The sequence below is a fragment of the Channa argus genome, chromosome 11, assembly GCF_033026475.1.
Source record: "Channa argus isolate prfri chromosome 11, Channa argus male v1.0, whole genome shotgun sequence".
NCBI classification, from domain to species: domain Eukaryota; kingdom Metazoa; phylum Chordata; class Actinopteri; order Anabantiformes; family Channidae; genus Channa; species Channa argus.
Window position 1 is genome coordinate 2,544,877 of NC_090207.1, and position 22,120 is coordinate 2,566,996.

The 22,120-nt window shown below is 40.6% G+C and overlaps 1 protein-coding gene across 3 annotated transcripts in view; it reads right to left on the reverse strand.

Moving 5' to 3' along the window:
* Nucleotides 1-22,120, reverse strand: part of fras1 (Fraser extracellular matrix complex subunit 1) — a 219,048-nt gene that overhangs the window by 67,561 nt on the left and 129,367 nt on the right. For 2 of the 3 annotated variants that reach the window (XM_067521432.1, XM_067521430.1), the window contains exons 20-28: nucleotides 21,540-21,695; nucleotides 18,580-18,726; nucleotides 17,637-17,783; nucleotides 14,404-14,544; nucleotides 14,068-14,208; nucleotides 13,786-13,926; nucleotides 10,997-11,282; nucleotides 9,151-9,235; nucleotides 3,326-3,649 (exon numbers count right to left, since the gene is read on the reverse strand). In XM_067521432.1, coding sequence (XP_067377533.1) covers nucleotides 3,326-3,649; nucleotides 9,151-9,235; nucleotides 10,997-11,282; nucleotides 13,786-13,926; nucleotides 14,068-14,208; nucleotides 14,404-14,544; nucleotides 17,637-17,783; nucleotides 18,580-18,726; nucleotides 21,540-21,695 — 1,568 coding nt within the window. The remainder of the gene's footprint in view (nucleotides 1-3,325; nucleotides 3,650-9,150; nucleotides 9,236-10,996; nucleotides 11,283-13,785; nucleotides 13,927-14,067; nucleotides 14,209-14,403; nucleotides 14,545-17,636; nucleotides 17,784-18,579; nucleotides 18,727-21,539; nucleotides 21,696-22,120) is intronic. The other variant, XM_067521433.1, reaches the window with a different exon arrangement.

Consider the following 22,120-nt stretch of genomic DNA (forward strand, 5'->3'; position numbering starts at 1 on the left):
GCAGCACTGAGAGTGCCACACTCAGAAAACTAAGGATTCATTAGCTTGGGGTCTGTTAAAATTCAGTCAGAGTCAATCCTAATCCCTCAGGGTTTTATTTTGGAGCTTTCTGGGAGCAGTTGAGGTTCATGAAGTCTTTGACAGGGGTGAGTGGCTAACAAGGGTGTTTGCAGATCATTCTAGTGCACTTTGAAACGCAGCTACCTGTTGTGGATGAATTGTGTTAAAGCTACATTAGCCTAATTGGGACATCAGCAGAAAGTATGAACTTGTTAATGATGAACTTGCATGAACTTGTTAATGAAGTACAGTAACATCAATAATCCACACAGAGCATTGTTATCATATCAACTCATATGAATTGAAGGCAACGAAAGAAATGGTGCATTTACTCGCTGCTATTTAGAAGACAGACACTTCTGCATTTTATGTTTAAGTGCACAACAAACAAACGTACAGTCTTTGAAAATCCAGCCAAACACCAGTGCAGTTCTTGGTATTCCTCTGCCTGCACCTCCTTATTTTTACTTTACTTTACACTATGGTGGTCTACGTACAGCATGTAGATCAAACAAGAGTCAAAAAGAGGAAGCACGGACGATGACACTGCTGGGGTTTGTCCAAAAGCCTCTGACATGAATCAGAGGTATTCTCTCAGCTTTCAATCATGCTGTCCATCTTACTCTGTCTAGTGCATGACAGAATGCAGCATCAGGACATTTTATAGTAAATGGATTCAGCTATGTGTCTGAGAGTGTGTGTGTGTGGGGCTGATATTGATTTATAGAAGCAGAAAAAGAAAACAGAGGAACTGAGCCTGAAGTGCACCATCTGCATGTCACGACTGTGACTCCGCTCCGTGTTGTCCTGCTGAGCATCTCCACCTCTCCCCTCCACTCTCCCCTCTGTCTCCCCTTCCCGCTGTGCCGCCTAATCAGCCTCTATCCTCTCCACCTGTTCCCTCCCCTTTATAAGCCCTGGTTACCTGGCTCTTCCTGTTCGTATGTGAAAGAGCCTGTTTTTCTTACTTACTCCAGATTCTGTAGAATCTTTGAATCTTAGCTTATGTCTGGGTGTTTTTTGCCGGCTTCTGTGTCTCCCCAGGGATTCTCTGTTGCACCCTGCTCTACCTGCCTGTAGACCTTTGTAAGTGACTATTGTGATTCCGTGTTCCCACCGGTCACCGAAGTCCTTCACCTCCCGCAGCTCTGTCTGTCCACCTGTTCCTCCACTGCTCGTTACGCACAATAAACATATTGCCTTCCTACCCCTTGGCTTGTTCTGTGCTTTTTTGGGCCCTACAAGTTATTCCTAAGAAGATCCTGATACTGCACGTGGCCAGAGACACAGAGCTGGTCTCCGAAAACAATTTGTAGCAGCTGCTTAAGCAGAAAAAAGGCATCACGAGTTTCCCTTCTGCCAGGAAAAAAGTATAACTGGCACAAAAAAAATGGGAAGGTGTTTAGTATCATCTGAAGGTTTGATTTTTCAGAGATATGGAATCTAAACCCGGTCAGGTGTTTGCCTATAAACTATTACCAGTCAGACAAGTTGGAGAAATAAAGAAGACTTTACTTACTCTAGGACCTTGCTGCTTGGAAAATTTGTTCTTAAACTATGTTCACATTTACTGTGTGTGTGTGTGAAAGTACAAAACAACCTGAAAACAAATACAACCACATGTGTTTTCATCAAGCCTCCCATTTACATAACTAATTCCGATCCCTTGCCTGATGAATGAAGCATCTCTGTCAATAGTCCTTAACCCAACCTCAATTTTTAAAATCTCCTTACTCATAAAGACAAACTGCTCCAGGCCAAGTACACACACATTTATGTTGCTGATACTTGCCCATCTAGACACCGTCAGTTTTAGAAGCAGGGGTGTGTGTGTGTGTTCAAAGCTTGGTAAATGAGTGAACTGCCAACACCCCAACTCTTCTTCCGTTTGGTCACGCTGGCTGCCGCATGCTGCCAGACAATTGCGTCCTTGACATAAAATTTCCCCCGAAGCGATGACAGAGGAGGGGAAAATGGCTGTGCTTTTCAAACCCTGACCTGCTCTTTTTGGAACACTGGTTAAACATGCAAGATTGGTTGGTGCCTCAAGCGAACTCTCTTCAAGTCAACGGAGAGCACGGTGTGAACAAGTCACGTAGATGAGGAACTTCAGCAAGTCAGAGAATAATGTAACAAACCAGTAGGAACATTTTTTTCTAAATGTAATATCAATCTAATGTCAAAATGCATTGTTCAGACAAAGAAAGTTAGTTACCATAATTTGTGTATTCATGTATATTCATTACACACCTTTCTCTTCTTAACAATTTAAATGTGATCTTCTGGGGAATAAAATAAACACACAAGTCCTTGAGCTTATTTTAAAATTGAATTCTTCTACTTCACACCTAGGACCAATCTCAGGGTTGCTGGTTCGATTCCCAGCTCCTGCTGTCACACGTCAAAGTGTCCTTGAGCAAGACACTGAAAACCAACTAAGTTCCCCCACTGGTGAGTGAGTGTGTGTATGTGTGTGACTATAAGAGCAAATGGGTGAATGAGAAGCAGTGTAAAGCACTTTGAGCAGCAGTAAGGTAGAAAAGAGCTACATAAGTGCAGAACATAATGAAGGACGCTTTAACTCCCCTTTTCATGTTGGCAGGAGCAAGGACAAGAACTGACGAGCCACCAAAGTGACATTTTAATGCTGTTGTGATTTACAAAGTAACAAATATTAGTATATGTGTAACTGTAAGTTTAAGTAGCACAGTACACATCTTTAAACAATCTTCAGAGAAACATTCCTTTTAAATTTTGATAATTTTCTTATTTTAGAATCAGAAACTGACGTCAGCTCATATGAACCTTCGGAAGAAGCATCTAATTTCTCTACAATTCTTCTAAATCTAAAACTTTAGTATTTGGAAGTCTTCCAAGGCTAAAAAAAGACAGTACCCTATGTTGTAACAGCATTCTGCTAAATTACATGAACTTAGCCAACTGGGGGGCCTGGTGGGTCAATGGGTAAAGCATTGGGTTGCAGGGGGCCGCGGGATCGAGGGCCACCTTGGTGCCAGTCCTGAGCCCAGATAAAAATGGCAGGGTTGGGGCAGAAAGGGCATCCGGCCTAAAAACTGACGCCAAATCAACGTGCGGAACACGTTCCACTGTGGCGACCTCTGAATGAACAAGGTGAGGCCATTGATCTTGACTTGAAATTGAAAATTGACATGCAATTACCCAATATTATAATAATAATAATTTTAAACTGTGACGTTGGTACATAACTATCAATTAGTAGCCCTGAGCCATGAATCCAGCCTACCTTCTGACTGATGTGGATTTGGAAGAGAATATTCCTGTAGCTGTGGCCATCATTAACCTGCAGCACCGCCTTATCTTCTGTTCCCTCCGAGCCATCGTGGACATACTGTATCTGTTCCCGTGACAGCTCCTCAAGCTTGAATCGGCTGAGAGTCCAATCGCCATGGAGACGGGTCAGCCGGCCGTGGCGGGGAGGTTCAAGGACCATGACCAGGACATCAGCTGGGTTGTCAGGGTCATCGACCTGCAAGACCGACTTTGTGATTGTGGCCACGGCGCCACGGCCATCCACTGGTAAAGTACTGAGAGTCACAACCTTCGGAGGCTGGAAAAGATTAAAAGAAAAAAGTAAGAGGTGAAATCTGACAGACAAATTGGCTTTAGACAGACAGACAGATCTACGCAACACCTTTACTGAAAAAGCTATGTTTCAGTTTTGAGAAATGTAAAAACTTTTAAAGGCTGGCTGAGAGCACAGCAAAAAGACTTTGCAATTATTCCCAAAGATCCACAGATTGTTAGATGATGAATTTTCTCCCAGAGGGCTGGGAGGGTGAGAGCTGTGGTGTCCTGCTGGTGAGAGAGATGAAAAAGATGAAGGTACAGGGGAGGTTAAGGAGGGCGTCTCATTAAGCTGCACTTAGCCGTACCTGAAGCTCCACTGTGGATGAACAAAAGCTTAATCTCACTCACAAAGTCATTTTAGGTGCAATAGTGAGAGTGGGACATATGTTGTGAGCAAGGGCATGACTTTACCCAGAGCTCATGTCTGTCTGTCTGTTTCTATGTTTGTACCTCGATTTATGCATAAATGGATTGACGATTAAAAGTACCCAATGTGGAGGTTTCCGGCAAGTGGGGGACATTTGACTGGCCCCGGTGGTTCTGGGAATAAAATTTCCAAAAAAATACCTTTTTTGAAAATGCAATTACAATGAAAAGAATCAAACAACACGTGCAATGGTCATGTTTAGTACCACACCCACTAAAACTGCAGCTTTATGTAGATTTGTATGTAGCCTAGTCTCATTTAGCTAATGGTTGGGTAACCTGGTTATACAGCATGTGTGGTTTGAACCCTCAGGTTGTTATCAACCACTATATAAAACTAAAAAGCAGAAGTGTGTAGTGCTTGTGGACTGGAACATGTGGCAGGTAAGAAGATAAAAAAAAGTGATCGTCAAATGATCAAAACATCACTTAATATAACTGTAATGTAATTAGTTTCCACAGGTAGCATTGGTATTATTCAGATCTGTATTTGCCACTTATTCATGTATGTTTGAATAGCTGAAACAGAAAGCAACAGGGAAACGGAAAAGCATTGATGCAATTTACAGTAATATGACTGTGATGCTCCAAATATGATAATACTTGGAGCAGCACAGTTTGGCAAACGTAGAAGGGCAGGTAGAGATGCATGGGCGGCCCCAGTGGAGATGCCACTCTGCTATGGCCCTAATTCAAACTAGTTGTCAGGTGCTGCGCTCAAAGATGCCCAGTCTGATGCAGCGCTCAGGTCCAATTTGTTGGCCTTCCTACTGCTGGCTGAGCTCCAGCTCTCTTACAGCAGCAGCTTTAGCAAGTGGGATGCACGAAACACTCCAGCTTAGAGAGAACAGCGACTTGCAGAAAGCCATACATACACACTCCAAAGTGACATCACAAAGCTTAAGAGACAGAAGGAGCCTGCTATTATCCACAGCCTCTTGCCCTCTGTTCTGTGTGTGTGTGTGTGTGTGTTCTATGGGCACTTTTTGGGGACACATTTTTGGGCGTCAGGGGAATTATCTCTGAGAGACAGGCGACTCGGCCCTCGGGCGCCCTCTTAAACCCTGTGTCGTCACTGCTGCTTCTGGTAGGAGGAAAACAAAAGGTCGTCAATGCATTTGTAGGGGTTGAAAGTGGGTGTGTGCTGCTTTTAAATCGTGCCAAGACGTGCTGGCTCACAAAAGGGAACTGGCAAAAATCTCCCCCTGAGGCAGACAAAACAAACACAAACACAGGCACACAGGTAGGAGGGCTAACCTTTAATCCTCCCCTTAGTGGTAAAGGAGAAGTGCGGTTCATGTATGAGGAGAGCTGTCATCACCCATGGAGCCCTCGGGGCTCTGCAGCACTTCATCAAGGTAAAAAAAAAAAAGCATTTTGTGCTGTTTTTTGTTATTTTGTTTTCTTTTCCCTGCTGAGTTCGTGCTTGATGGTGTTTAGACGCACGATGGGCAGAGTGGACACGTTTCCATGACTTCACCCCATCTTCCTGTAAAGCCTTTTGCTTTATAACGTCTTTTATCTTCAACTGTCCTCTAGTGTGTTTTTACGTCCGACGCAGTGTAGTGTATTATGTACACACTGCATATTGTGCACTGAGGTAGAATTTCATGATATACTTCACAGGACTAGTTTTACTTACAGACCACGTTCTAATCTTCATCAACCAAAATGAAAAAAGAAAAGTTATTCGATGTCTTCATATCGTTTGACAGTTAAGGGCACTGCAGAAAGTCCACAGAAAAAAAATAGTTCATTGCCACAAATATGACCAAAGTTAAGAAAAAAGTTTGCCACTTTAAAGCACATAGTGCTACAAAAAGCACTATGTGCTTTGTATGTGTGAGACCACCTCTGTAGATCAGCAGGTAGCAACTGCTCCTTTCAGAGGAGGGAAAGGTTATCTGCAGCTCACATCTTTCATTCCTGTAGCTATTACAATCTAAGCTGGCTGACTGGGGACCTGATGTGGATTGGAATCAAACGTTTTTTTCAGCTTTTAGTTACAGAGAGAGCCTCATGAGCACAGCTTTGGTCAAGTGTGGATTTCATTTTTAGGACCAATCTACAATGTAGATTTTTTATGTCCGCTCTGTGCAGTAGTGTGCATTCATATTAGTTTGTTTTGTGTCTGCTTGAATTTTCATGTTTCTAAAAATGAAATAAAGAAAAATGCAGTCATATTTAAATTCATATTCTGGGTTCTGTACATGTCAGCTGTGGTTTGAAAAGTTTCTGTTTCTGTCATAACAGGTCTGACATTTTCTGAAAAAAAAAAAAACAAACAAAAAAAAAAAAACCTTCTTTACTTTTCATAATTCAATTGTACACGTATCACAAAGATTTTAATTTATAAAGTAAACACAAGGTGAATTTTTAACACTAGCGTTAAGAGGAACGCAGAATGTTTAATTTATGTTTGCAAAGCTCTTTGACATAAGGTAAATTAAGCAATCACATCATCACATGAGATTAGGCTGTGTATGCGTTTTTGTTGGGGACATGCTTGTGACTGCATTTTTGGAAGTCAACAACTTCAAAGACTGAAAAAACAGGGCAGTGAGTTAGGTTGTTGCAGGGATGTCTGCAAATTTATTGGGTTTTGACAGGAGCAGAATTGGAAAAAGTCATCCAAAGAACAAGAACAAAGACAATTTCAATGTATAATTTTGGAAAATTTAACAGCCCCTCGTATTAAAATAAATTACATATGCCTACATGAGCCTGGTGGCTCAATGGGTAGGACATTAGTCAGGGATGCAGAAGTCTCCCACTTCAAATCCCAGCTGAGGCACTCGGTGAGTCATTATCTGAGACACCCAGCTCCCTAGGTGCCACCTGTGGTGCCCACTACTCCCCCGAGGATGATAATTTAAATGCAGAGGATGCATTTGACTGTAACATGTATGTGTACATATATATATATATATATATATATATATATATATATATATATATATATATATATATATATATATATATATATATATATATATATATATATATATATATATATATATATATATATATATATGTACTCAATGATGATAAAGAAAGTTTCCATTTTAATCTTCTGAGGTGGCTGAGGTGCAGCAAGAGGGGTGATCTATGGTGTAGTGCACTACTTGGTCCCCAATGATATAAGACCCCAAACACTTGGTGCATCATCAGTGATCATCCGTGAACACAAATTGCACAGATCTTAAGTTAAAAAAATTTTTTGTATGTAAAGGTTGGATACTGAGATCAACTAAACTCGTAGTTTCTTCTGGTCATATTGTCAGAAAAAGTTGGACTAATCAAGTGGTGTAATTGAGCATTCTGCCTAAAGGCAACCACGTACTCAATCACCATCTGCAAGCAGCTCTCCGAGCCCCAGGTCTGCAACACTAATTTATCCAGGGGCTGGTCAAATTTAAGAAAGCAGTCACGAACACTTAGAAAATTGGATTTGTCAACACAGAGACCATGAAATATATAACAGTTTGGAATATTAACTAAACTGTGAAAAGGATCGTGTTTAAAGCAACTGTTCCTCATAGTTTCACATTTATTGAGGATCCCCTCTGACCAACGCTAACTTTCAGTTTTTTTTAATCGATCCATTTCCAATATTTCAGTATTTAACATTTTATTTATTTTTTCAATACTCTACTTCATATTTATTCAGGATCAGGATAAACCCTCAACTTCATCAAAGATGTCTTAAAAAGAGATGTGATGCTCTGCGACAAATTTTGGGGATTTTGTTTATCCCAATAAAAGACAAATGAGATAGTTTCCACCCAGGTAATTCCATCATTATTTGAATTCGTTATGCAGGTTTCAGTTCTGCAGCGCTTCATCAAACCGTCTGTCACTTTGTATCTTCAGCTGTGTATTGACTCTCTCACATTATCTCTCACATAAACAGAGCAGAGTAATGCAGCTGTCACCAGCCCATCAACAAATCTCTAAGAGTAAGCTTCTTATCCCACTATGCTCGTTATTTATAAGATTTGTGCCAAAATCAGAGGTCAGTTCTACACCCGTCACAGCTCTGTGTCAGCCTGACGTTAGCCAATCGCAGTCCTGCTGTCACTCCACGGACACAGTCTCAAAGTACAAAGGAATACAGATCAGTAGGAGCAGCAAAGTCAATCACACATCTAAAAGATGCATGTGTGCCACTTGTTTCTCACAGTGGTGGAAAAGTGATGCATCTATATGTTTTGATTGTTTTGTGTATGTCAAATTTTCAGATTATATATTTTAGGCCACTCAATTGCTTTATATTGTTTAGTAGTTGATGATATTTGATGACTGATTGTGTTTGTATAGGCCGAACGGACATGGCAGTTGTAAAGTCCAGCTTCTGTAGCAGCTCTGTGGTCTTTAAATGTACTTTTTAAGAACGTGGTGTGTGTATATATGCTGCTGTGTTTTTTTTGTGTCAAAACGCCCACAAAGATACAAAATCCATCTATAAGCCAAGAGCAAAAAATAAAATTACGATTATGTAGCACTTTTTTTTTTTTAAACAGTCTAAGGGCCACAGGCAAATATTCATAATCGCTAAGGCCTGCTACTAAAATAGTATCAATTATTAAAGCAGAGGAAAGTGAAATTCCAAATGCTGTTTCTCAAAAAGTGAAGGTCTTTCCTCTAGTAAACTTGGCTGTGTCATTTTTAACCATGACATATTGACTTTACCAGAGGATGAGAAACTGTAAAATGTCCAGAATCAAGCCAAGAGGAAAATGTGTTAAAATGTTATAAATCAAAAGTGTAAAGTACAGAGGGTGTTAAAAACTAAAAACTGAATGTTCATCTTTGCAGCGAAACACACACGTGAAATCCTATTTTCCACTGTACACAAAATTTGGTGCGTCTCAGAAGGTTGTTCACAAAAACCACCTTGAACGTTAAGGAACCGACTAGATAGGAGCGAACAAGCAGCTTTCACCAAACATTTCCAGACATTAGATAATTGTACAGTAACTTTTTACTGACAGAACAGATCAGTATCAGGAAACTATTTTCCCTGTAAACAAAGTGCATGCTTTTCTACAATACCTGCATCGACACAGCCTGAACTTGAACGGTTTCTGGTTGAGAAAACAGCTGTGGGTCGGCGGCCCTCAAGGTGAACTCCCCAGTCCTACACAGAGAAAGAGCAAGAGAGAGTGGACATGTTCAAATCAACCTTGAATTACAGAGGTTAAAGTTTATACTCGTGCACCATCTGATGCCCATCTAGACTAAACAAGAGCACAAAAGTGAAATAAGCCCCAGGTAGCCCTAGAGGTTTCTGGGAAAATGAGTCCCGTGAGGGCAGCATGGTGTGTAGTCATTAGACCTAATCACCTCCGTGCTGTTGGGAGGAGTGGAGGACAGTAATAAGCAACACATACACAAATGCACGACAGCATACCTGCTTCCAAACTCTTTATCACCAGCATCTCCTATCACCTTGGCATGTCAGCATCATCAAAGACAAGGCTTATTACCCAGAACTCCCTGGGGCGGGTGCTGGGACACAGCCAAACGCAGCTGAAGACTGAATGACTGAGCAGCTTGTTTACTGCAGGGAAAATATGATTACAACCTGAACCCAAAGTGATTTATAAATGTAAGCCAGTACCAGTTTTTAAAAACCAAAATACAACTTTTGTTCATTTGAACACACTGAAATTAATTAGTAAAGTGGTTTATGTCTCCCCCTCCAAATAGACACTTTTTGTCCTGGCACAAGCTGAGTTCATCTCTAAACCCCAACCACATTTCACTTTTATGCTTTGTTCATCTTATCCACAGTGAATGTCCCATATTTCAGTTGGCATATGTTTTGGCTCAAGAGCATTTGGACACTACGTCATTTTCTGTTGGATACATCAACTTTTAAAAGGAATGAAACAGGTATCTGTGGCTCCCTCTTTGGACCCATTATTGCCTACCTCCACGTAATTAGAAAAATATGGCTGTAATATGTATGCTGTGATAGATTTAATCTTCGGTGTTTTACGCTGTGCGGTTTCCATTAATCTAATGGGTGAAATGGGTACTGGGTGATATTTGGCGGATTTACTGGCATGCTGCCATTCTCGGCCAGGCCATGTGAGTCAGGTTGACTAATGTATTTAATATGTTGATTCTGATTTGGCAGAATGGACACAGGGCTCAAACCCCAAACAACAGATTCACACAGTTGCAGGAAAAAGCTACAGTGCAACAGCTGTAGTGAGGAAATGTTAAAGGAGCTGCCCCACATTGATTTATATATTAGCGGCCTCTTTGATCCCTGGCTCTGGAGGACACTCTGGGTAATTAGACCAGGGTCAAATACAGTAAAAAAAAGGCAGAATCGGCTTATGTACACATTCACTACAATGTTTAAACATCATGTATCTCCATTTTACGGGTACAGTAATGAAAATGAACATTGCATCCAGGATAAAATATAAATCAAAGAGCCAATGTGGGAAACTACATCTCTGCACTGATGTACAGACCGATCACAAAGAATAAATCCATTGATTTGGAGCAGAGCAGACAAACTGTGGGTTTAAAATCAGCCTCAGACACAATCAGTACGCACACTTTGTGCCAAAGACTTTCTGCCAAATAGCAATGAAGCTGTTCTGGAAGCTTGTAGTGGCCCAACAACTTACTGTATCACTGTTGAGTATCGGTTTACTTTACTTATTATATACTGTATATATAATTGTTTGCTCTGCATTTAGTGATTTACTGACTTTCTTGAACAATACAACATCTTTGCAGTTTATTTCCAGAGTGATCCCTATATTACTGTATTCAATCATTGTGGATCCAGACTCCAGTACATCATAGCAAGCTCAGTTTTAGCTCATTTTATTTTTTTTATTTCTCCCTTGTACCAATTGACATCAGATCCACTCACCTGGCTTTGTCCTTTTGATGTCTGAACCGGACCCGGCCAGTTCTCAGCTCTGCCCATGTGAAGGTGTCGTCCCTGGTCAATTCTCGGCCTCCCTCCTCTTCGCCTTCTGGTGCTCTGAGCAAAACCAGTCGTCCGTTGCTCGGGCCCCGGATGAGCTGGAAAATCAGACGCTCAGACGGGCTGTCAGGGTCCTTAACATGAAGCAGGGTTGGGGGCAGTGGAGCGAAACCGCCAAGGGGGACGAGCAGAGAACCGTTGACCTGGAGGGCAGGAGGGTGGGTGTTCGCTGAGAGGATAAGGGAGGACAGGAGAAGAACGAAAAACTGAAATGAATTGCCAGTGGTTCAACTGTCAAAACTAAATTGAACTTGAAAATCCCAGGTGAAATGGTTTAGTACACACAGACTAAAGCAAGGAGTGACTACGAAGTACAACCAGTACAACTTTACTCCAAAATGGGAAAAGAAAGAAGGAAAATATCTCAGACAAAATAGAAAATAGATTTGTTTTTGGTGACAAAAAGAACATTAAAAAAAAAAAAAAAAACACTTTCCGAACTCTAATTACTCCAATTAATACATTTTAATGCTTTTTAAACCCTTACATTTATCTAATTAAAATTCTAAAGCTGGATCAGACTGCGGGTGGGTGGAGAGGACAGGGGGAGGTTATTAAATAAAAACATCGTGGGAGCGTGTGGGAAAAATGCCCTGTGAAATATGAGTGCGACACCTCGGTCTTGCTGTGGCATTTTAGAAGTTGGCTTTAATTGGAACTGACTTAGTTAAGAGACTTTTTAAAGATCAGCAGGCACAGTCTCAAACTTTCAGCCATAGAATTAAAACTCACAAATGAGAATAAGCATATAATATAAAGCAAGAGTTTCTAAACTTTTTTTCTAGGTTGGCAAAAAAGAAAAACAAAAAAAAAAGGAGGATTTTTTTTTCCCCCCTCCAAGCTATTTCACTTGATTAACTTGTGAATTAGTTGAAGCCTAGAGGCTGAAAATGTTCATTATTTCACAAGAAGAAAGCATTTATCACAAAGTGCACATGATAATATATTTCTCTATTCGAGTTATGCTTTGTCACATTTTATAAATCATCTCACAACCATAGTCTGCTCCTGGAAACCTAGGGCGCCTGTGCCTGCAGGTTAACATCCACTGTTTGAACATTATAACCGAAAAGATAAAGTACAAGACTCATCTAATGACCTGAGCCTGCCGACAATGCTCTTTTAAGTGTTATTCAGGAGAACCAATTAGTACATTACGATCAGGAAACTGCTAATGTCAGCCAGTTAGCACTTTGTTCTTCCAATATTCTAACATCTAAAAATATGAAAAAGTGGACTTTAAAAATGACAGAAACAGCAGAAATACACTTCCCTTACTGCCAAGTGTTACTGTGATGGCGTTCAAGTGTTGCATTTTTGTCACATGGTATATTTGCTTTTGGCTCCACAAAGCCAGGAGCTCGTGGGGACAACAGGAAAGCGAATAGCAGATTTACATTCAGGCAGCCAGAAACACAACTCCAAATGAACATTACAACAGTACAAATTTGACTTAAATGACTTTAAGTTCTGTATGAGCTTTAAAATTCCCTATTGGCAAACAGTAGAATTATCACCATAGTAGAGCGTTGGAAGACTGAAAGTCAACATTTTTGAGAAGAAATCCCCAGCAGCTTGTCAGTCTTTATGCCCTGATGCAATCACTCTGACCTCGAGCTGCGTTTTAGACATAATGAACAGGGAGGGGAGCATGAAATCAGCGTACGCTGGTTTTTTGGCAGTAAACACAGAGTAAAGAAGCAGTGCACTGGTCAGATGTGCAAATTAAAACCCTGTGAATTACTTTGTCACAGACGGACTAATCTTGAATGCAGCTCTCCCTCAGGTGTGGCCTCATGCCTGTGATTGACAGGTCATTAATTAGTTTGTCAAACTCGAGAGAACAGTGATTACCTGACATTTGTGCGGCATTGACCTGCGGAAGACTGTGTCACAGAACACAGCTTTGATGAGGCTAAATCTGTCAGAATAAAACCAGTCGTTAGAAAACATGAAACGCGGTATGATTTTCAGCCAGTGCCCTTGTTACATTATTGACACTTTGCAGCTCTAAGCATTAGGTGAATACATCGACTGTGTGTTTGTATGGCAGTAACTGCTAAATTGATAGGTCTGCAAGAACCCTATGCGCAAGCTCGGTCTTTGGACTGACATTAATATTTCAACTTCTCTGGCTCAATCACACACCAGGCTTTGGGATGTAGCTTCCCCACCCTTGGTTAACCAGCCTGTTGCCTAGCAATTGGTCACATGGATCAGCCATGTGGGTTTGTTTCCATGTTCTTGGGGTCATTTGAAATATTTATGAGGCTGCTTTGAAATGACTTGCCTTGACTTTATGGGAAGAAATTAAAATACAATGGATAAAATAAACCACCACCCTCATTGGGATGTTTGATATCAAGTGTCTTATCTGTGTGTTGTCCTGCAGTCACATGCGCAGCAAGTGGTCATGACACGAACACTTTCAAAACAGAGAGTTAATTGAGAAAAAAAAAACGTATTTTATGCGAACTGGCTTTGTCAGTGTGTGAAAGATGAGAAATGTTAGAGCAGGCACATTCAAAAGGCAGAAAGGTCGTTAATGACCGGTTTAATGAGGAGTCAGCGTAACTCTATCAAGCTATTATTTGTAATTGTGGTTATTTTGTTCTAAGGGACACTCACCGTTTTTCCATTTTACACATGAAAAGCTGATATTATATTATTACCATGACACGTCTTGGTCTTCTGGTCGGCGTAGAATCCGTGTCCACAGTCAGGGGTGCAATATCCTTCCATGAGGTAGGTTTGGTCACGGCAAACTCGACAGTGTCCAACCCCATCACACAGCACGCAGTCGGATGAGCAAGCTAAAGAAGATGAAAGAGATTCTAAAGAAATGTCTCCACAGTCTAACACAATACGAAGCTTTGTTACTTTAATTGCACAGATACCACATTAGAAAGTCATGTGCACGACTTAATAAACTGGAACAAAATGTAAAGTGTTACGTTTGCAGAGTTGGGACAGCGTGTCCAGGAAGTAGTTCCTGCCGCACTCGAGCACACAGTGACCAAGCAGGGTGCTGAAGGGAGGCTGGCATTGCTCGCACTGTCCGGGACCGTGACACTTCAAACAGTGCTCATCGCAGCCTGGCAGAAGGAAACAAACCAGCAGCATTCAACACGGGCATAAATCAAAATCGACGTGACCCCAGTAGGACTAGTTTTCTGCAGTGTACATCATTTGATATTTTAGCATACGGTAAATGTGTTAATAGTATTGTCATTACATTAAGGATGTTTGGAAGGATAAACACATGGTGAGTGTATCTGCTTTTTACTGACCCAGACATCTGTCACCATCCTGATAGAAGCCAGGAGAGCAGCCCTGGGTGCACACGCCGTCCTGCAACACATATCCCTCCATGCACTGCAGGCAGTCTGTCCGCAGAGGGCCTTTACAGGCATTACAGCTCCAGTCGCACTCTGGAAACCGAGAGGGTGTGCGTTAGTTTAAAAAGGGGTATTGGGATTGAAAGTGAGGGGAATTTAAAGGTGAGAGCAGGACAGACAGAGAGGAACAGAGACAGAGGAAATTAAATTCGTAAACTCTTTTTCAGCAGGGGATTTATTCTAAATCCATTTAATGTTTTTTTTCCCCCCTTCTCTCTTATCACCTGCACATCTGTTGTATTGGTACTGTGCTACATTAATATCAGCAAGAAAGACAATTAAACATAATTGGGACCAATAAAACATTTTGTATTAAAAATTCAGTAGGGCACAGATTTAACAGAGATGGTTTTCTCAGCAATTACTGAGATTTTAAACCGTGAGGAAACTATATGAAGCTCAAATATACTGTAAACCAAATATAACTGAATAATCAAGGTGTCTGCAACCCTCTGCAGCCCTTCGAGACTTTGTAAAGAAAATCAAATTGATTCATATGATACTGGGCCCTAAAGTCAACTTGCAATTATCAGAAGTCGAAACTATAAAACTGGACTCAGCATATTGACCACAGTAAATGTCTTTAGAACTGTAATTTACACTGTTTAAAAAGCATAAAAGTGTGTCATATACAGTCATGGCCAAAAACATCGGCACCCTTGCAATTCTGTTTGAAAATGCAACGCTTCTCAGAAAATTGTTGCAGTTGCAAATGTTCTGGTCTTCATGTGCTTATTGTTTTTTGTTTTCACTGGAACGACACAAAAAAAAAAAAAGAGAAGACAAGTCAAACTTGATACAAATTCACAAAGAACTCAAATACACTGGAATAAAATAAAATATTGGCACCCTAAACTTAATATTTGGTAACAGTCCCTTTGGAGAGAAAAAATGAAAATAAATAATAAATAAATACATAAATAAATTAAAAATAAATCGCCTCCTGTAACCATGAATGATGTATATGAAGATGTCCTTTTCTTTGAAGACCTCATTTCTCTTTCTGGAAACAGCCATGATGCCCTTCATCAAAAAGCTGTGGTTTTGTCTCATCTGTCCACAGTACGTTCTCCCAGAAGGATTGTGGTTTTGTCACATAAATTTTAGCAAACTCCAGTCTTCCTTTTTTTTTATGCCTTTGTGTCAGCAATGGTGTCCTCCTGGGTCTCCTACCATAGCGTCCCCTTGTCATTCAGATGCAGATCAGCCTGAATTTGTTTGGAAGTTAATCTGGGTTCTTCTCCACCATTCCAACAATCCTTCATTGTAATTCTTCATTAATTCTGCTCTTCTGTTCATGTCCAGGGAGGTTAGCTCCAGTACCATGGGCTGGAAACCTCTTGATGATATTGCGCACAGTGGACAAAGGAACATTAAGATTATCCATGTTTTTTCACAATTTTTTCTCATAAATCCACAGATGCCTCTTTCCACTTCTTTCTTTTCTCCATGCTCGGTGTGACACACAACACAAAGGTTGAGTCAACCTTTCTCCATTTCAACTGGTTCCAAGTGTGATTACGGTATTGCCCATTTTTGAGTTCAGTGTGAATTTTCAATCAAGTTTGACTTTTATCTCTGTGTTTTTTTATGTGTTGTTCCACTGCAAACAAAAACAATAAGCACTGAACCAGAACATTTGCAACTGGATCAATGTTCTGAGAGAAGGGCTGCACTTTTATACCTGTGGCTTCACATGTTATATTTATATCACCCAGCACTATTTGGACCATTCATCTACAAATGTTCTCAAATGGAGAGTAAAACAAAACTATCAGGAGAAGAGGAATGTGTGTACGTAGGATGGATGTAGTGAGAGAGGACATGAAGTTAGTTGGTGTGAGAGAAGAGGATGCAGAGGACAGGGTTAGATGGAGACACATGATTCGCTGTGGAGACCCCTGAAAGGGAACAGCTGAAAGGAAAAGAAGATATTTAGCCACCTGTTCTAGGGACACAAATATGGGGGCTTCCACTTGGTCTTTCTTCTGATCCAATGGGACCCAACAGATAAACCAGAGATTCCTCTCTCGAAAAAGATTGCTAATAAACTGAATTGCATGGAGATCTTCAGTAAAAATGCAGCTGGGTTTTTTTAAGAGAATCTCTCGGGGAACTTTAACAGTTCCCTTGTGGCTGCGAACAGAAAACACCCAGAGGCTCCTCAAAGCCCTTTTAGTTTTCAGATAAGTGCTACAAATGCTGCTTTCTAATGCTGTGGGTTCATGCAAGGTTTGGGGGATTATCCAGGTAGCAGTAGTGGCTAGCTGGGGGGATAAACACAGCATCACAAGCTGTACTGCTAAAACCAGCAGTGAAGGTGGGGCGGTTGCTGTCTCACGGGAAATCGAACAATGTATTTAGCCACTAGCAATTAGCTTGTCTGTTAATCCTGTAAAAGGACTGGAAAGTGGTTCAACCACCTCAAGGGTCATTTCCCTTCGGGTCATCGTACCTAGAATAATCTCATTTCATAGAACCATATTTTTGATAAAGGGAAGTCTATGACATGATGTTTGTGAAAAGCAAGCTTACTGTGAAATGGCTATTTGTGAATGAAAGCTGGTATCTGGGTAGATAAGCCTGGGCGACAACAGCCTGGCACTTTACAACCTGAGCTAAAAAACCTATCTGGTTTGAGATAAGCCCAAATGGAGGAGGAAAATGGAGGCTAAATACATTTCCAAACATCTTCTTTGTGATTTAGCAATAGAACTAAGTCCAATTTAGCCTGACAGGATTTGGTCCAAACTGGTTAGGCGGTAATTAAATATATGAACAGAGTAATTGTTTGTAGAATGAAAAAAAGGACAAGTTATTCAGCCAGCGCACGGATCCTCCGAGGTTCATTTTTCAACTTCTCTCCGCAGTGAAAGATGTAACACTGAGTTAAAACACACACACAGCTTTTATGATTTGCATATCTGGTCCCATGGTTTATTACATGATTGATGGACCCCTTAAACTCAGTGTAGCACACTGCAGTACATGCAATATGGATGGAGAGTAATTTATGAATATCCTAAAGGGTGGGCCACATATCTTTTTTATTAATCCAGTGTTTCCCCTCATCCTCGCTATTCTACTGCAGCGTGTGCTGGGTTGTCATGGGAATGGTGATGTACCTCTGCAGGCGCGCGTTGTGGTATTGAGGTAGTACTGATGGGCACAGCTGTCATACTGGCATTCTCCAAACAGCAGCACCTTGGCCGGGTCGCGGCAGGACGTACAGACTCCTGCCATGTCACATGTCAGGCACTGGCTGTCACACGCTGCCGAAAACAGAAAGGTCAATGTGGAGGTCAGCGAGAGAATGTACACTATGTTTTATTGTCGGCTCTACAAAATTTATATTTGTCATTGTGATTTCTGAAACGTTTCCCTCTACCTCATTAAACCATGCTGTAGTTTTTAAAAAATGATGCAGCAGCAGTATTTTCAGATGCAGGACTCGGTATTACGCAAAAAGGAGGTTTTAAGAGTACCACAAAAGTACTTATTTTACAGGAATACTGGTGGAAAGCTGCGTACTTGAAAAGGAACACATTCCTAATTTCGGGTAAAGAAGTTTATAGCATTTTTGAAAAATGTCAGAAGGTGCTCATTAACGACTTCACAAGAAAATCATTAGAAAATGTCACTTAACTTTTATAAAAGGAAGATATACAGGACTCTGCAGCCCAGGCAGTGGCATAAACTATTCTAGTCAATTTTAATTGCTAAAGCTGTGGCAAAACTTGTGAATAATTTTTTTGAATACCAAGTATGAATACTAAGGCAATGTACAATAAAATACATAATACAGAGCTGCTGCTTTAATCGCATGTGAAACAGCTGAAAATACTGCAAATCAAATATATACAGGTAAAGGTCCAGGAAAACCAAGTAGGTAGCGGGTATTTACTACAGAACCACTGCACTGTCTACAGCATTGTTTTTAAACTTTGTCCACCACTTTGTGCGTCTTTGTATTTTGTTCCAACTTTCTTGGCCAGGTCACCTTTGAAAAACAGATCCTTAACTTCAGAGGAATCTCTACTTGGTTAAAAAACAAATCAATAAACTCACCCTGACAAATCCGGTCACCATTATCAAAGTAACCAAGGGGGCATTTGGGAGCACAGAGCCCTGAAGGTACCAGGACACTATTGGCATGGCAGGAAGTGCAGGAAAGAGGTCCTGCTCCACTGCAAGACTCACATGATGGATGGCATCCTGGACAAACATAATTTCATAGAACAGAAACAGCATATTAGCATAAGGACAACAAAGACATTTGTGGGATAACGCTAACCTTGATTCAGCATCAGCGACAAAATAACAATCTAAACACAAAAACGTGCTGCTTAAACACAATCAAACTATATCAAGGCAACAGCCCCAAATCACCTTCTGTCATTAGACCCTCAAGTCAGATAAGAAAAACCCTTGTACAATAAAAAATGTATAAAAAAAAGAATCCTCAGGCAGAGTATTGGATACATATGTAACAGATATCACGTATACAGAAAAGAGTAGGAATTCAATTATGGACAGTAAATATAAAGTAGGGGTCAAAGGTCCAAAGGTTGGTAAAGATGGATCTGAAATAACAGCTGCTGAAATATCAAGTCTTTGATTAAAAAAAAATCATGCAAAATTCAGATTAAAAACTACATATTCATAATGCTCAGTAATGGAGGGCATAATCACTCACAGAGTGCTCTCCACATCTCCCTACTATGTGATACTCGTATCCAACCTTGCACATTATTCAGCATCACAATAATAAATATCACAAAATTCATCATTTGTCTGAATCAACACCAGAACACAGTTGTTACTTAAAGACATTATGCATGCAATTTGTGAAGTTATGAATATATATTTTGCTGTCTATTAGGGATCTCTCCTGCTTTGTGTCTGTGTGTGTGTGTGTCTGTGTCTGTGTGTGTGTGTGTGTGTGTGTGTGTGTGTGTGTGTGTGTGTGTGTGTGTGTGTGTGTGTGTGTGTGTGTGTGTGTGTGTGTGTGTGTGTGTGTGTGGGCATCACCTAAATGAGACTCGTGAGGTTTTGCTCTTTTAGCCTGAAACATCCTGTTCACACATCGAATTTCAATCTGTGTGCATATTTACAGCAGCCTAGTGTGGAGCAAAGTTCTACTGCTGAACCACAGAAAGTTGAGGATGATGGTATGAAAGATGATGATGAGGATGACTGAGGTCAAGACCAGGAAGGTTGAGAACAATTAGAACTAATAACTTATATATAACTAAAGAGGAGCTTTAGCTGTGCTGATGAAAATGAGAATGACATTGATTTTGATGATTAGTAGGGTGTTTACACTTGATATGATATAATGACCAAGATAAGCATGGTGGTGAAAAAGATGATGATGAAGAGGATAATGATGATGATGATTAAAAGCAAAACACTGATCAGCAGACGATCGAGAGAATGAGGAGGATAATATTGAGGTAAACGATGAGTATGGTGATGTTAGTAGGAGTAAAAATAATGATAAGAGTAATGATTATAAAGAGCAAGGTGATGATAGAAGATGATGATAAGGATGCTGGTGTAATGAGAAGGGAGATGAAGAAGATGATGACTGTGTTGGAGAGCAGGATGATTACAGGAATGTGGATCAAACAGTCAGTGTGGGAAGTATCCAGACCGCTTCACCTTTGGCTTCACTTTACTGGGTTGAAAATCTACAGTCCATAAACAATTACCTACAATAAAATATAAAGACCCATCTTGATTAAAAATAAAATAGTGAAATTCTCCCCTGGCAGAACTATTCAGATGATAATGAAAAAGAGAATCATGACCATGGGAATAATAAGAACGACATTATAATAAGCGTTCAAATCATGATCATATAACTGACAATGGGAACTAGAGGAGAATCAGGTTCATGAGGGGCATGACAATGTAATAACCACGAGATAGAGGAAGCTGATGATACTGATGAGAAATATGATTTGGACAGGGATCACAATGATCATGTTGAAGATGACACTGATTCTTGGTAATGATGAAAATGAGATGGAAAAGAGTATGTTGATGATGATGATAATGATGGTGATGCACATTTTGTAAAAGGGAAAGGTGATTAGGATAGTGAGGGAAGGGGCTGAAACTGATAATGAGTGAATTAGGAACAGGATAAGAATGAGCATCTAGATGTGGTTGACCACACATAACTAGAGTCATCACAAAATAGATAATATAGCCGATCATGCACACGCTCACACACATAAGTTGGGGATTCATGGTCTTGTGCAAGGACACTTCAACTTGTGATAGAAAGAGCCGGGGATCAAACCATCGTGTTTGGTGGACGACTCCTCTAGCTGCTGACCCACATTTGCCCTGTGATAATAGTTTTTATTTATCATTTTGATTTATGCTTACTTAGCTGTTTCCAACCCCCTTAGCCAGCTAAAGTGCAGAGTAACTGTTTATTCATTTACACTGTTCTCTTCAAATCTTCAAATCTTCTCCCAGCACAGATTCAGCACGTTGAATCGCTTCAAAGTTTTTAACTAAGCTTCAAACATCAACAGTAAGCTGGGAGTAAATTTGAGAATTCGGTGAACTACTGGGCATCATAACAGAATCCTGGAGTGTATGTTCTTAAGTAGCTTTCCAGTCTGTGACCACATGCCCTGAAATCAATTCCACTGCAAAATACAAAGGATAAACCTCTGGAAATATCCTTCAGACTGATGTATTTATAAAGCAGAATATGTCTCTCAATATTAGAGTTGAATTCAAGTTGTATTCTTCTTGTTGCTGTCAGGTTAGTGGAGGCTAAGAAGGTCACGAAAAAATTCCTTCCAGCTCAGTAAATGACCTCAGTTTAAAAAAAAAAAAAAAGAAAAAAAAAGACTGATGAATAAAATATACAAACTCTCATAGAATTTTAACTTTGTTTTTCTTCTTTTTTTTAAAAACACAGTTGACATTCAGGGCAGCTACTGGCTGCCTGACCTCTGACACTGCTATATGCTGTATAAAGGCAGGTGAATAAAAGTCCTTACTGAAGCAGGCTCCGTGCCAGGCGTAGTGGCTCTGAGGACAGTGGGAGATGCAGTGATCCCCTAGCAGCCAGGTCCTCGGCACTTTACACCACAGACAAATGCTGCCGACGCCCATCTGGAGGTCTGCGGTGCAGCGCTGGCACTCAGGACTGCACTCTGTAGGGCGGACACACACAAGTAGGGCTTTACATTTTACACCACGCCACCATCAGGGTCACACTTGTTAACACTTATTTTGGTGATTCACCACCATGAAGTGCTTGGTAAAGTCAGAGACATTTCTTTGAGACTGTCCTCCCAGAAAAGACAACAGTAGGTCTCATGTGTAAAAGCTACGATGCTGTATTCTGTTATTGGTCTAGCCGGTTACAGCTGGCTGCTTTTTACCCTTTCATGTAAACAGGAAATCTGTTGTTCACCATTATGGTTCGGAATATGAGAAACTTGATTTTCTAACTAGTTTCTCTGTCATCTAAATTTGCAACTAGGTTCATAATTAGCTTTTTGCAAGTGCACATGGGCACAATAAGAGGCTGCAGACACAGGGGTAGTGGACTGAGAGACTGAATGGAAGTGGAGAT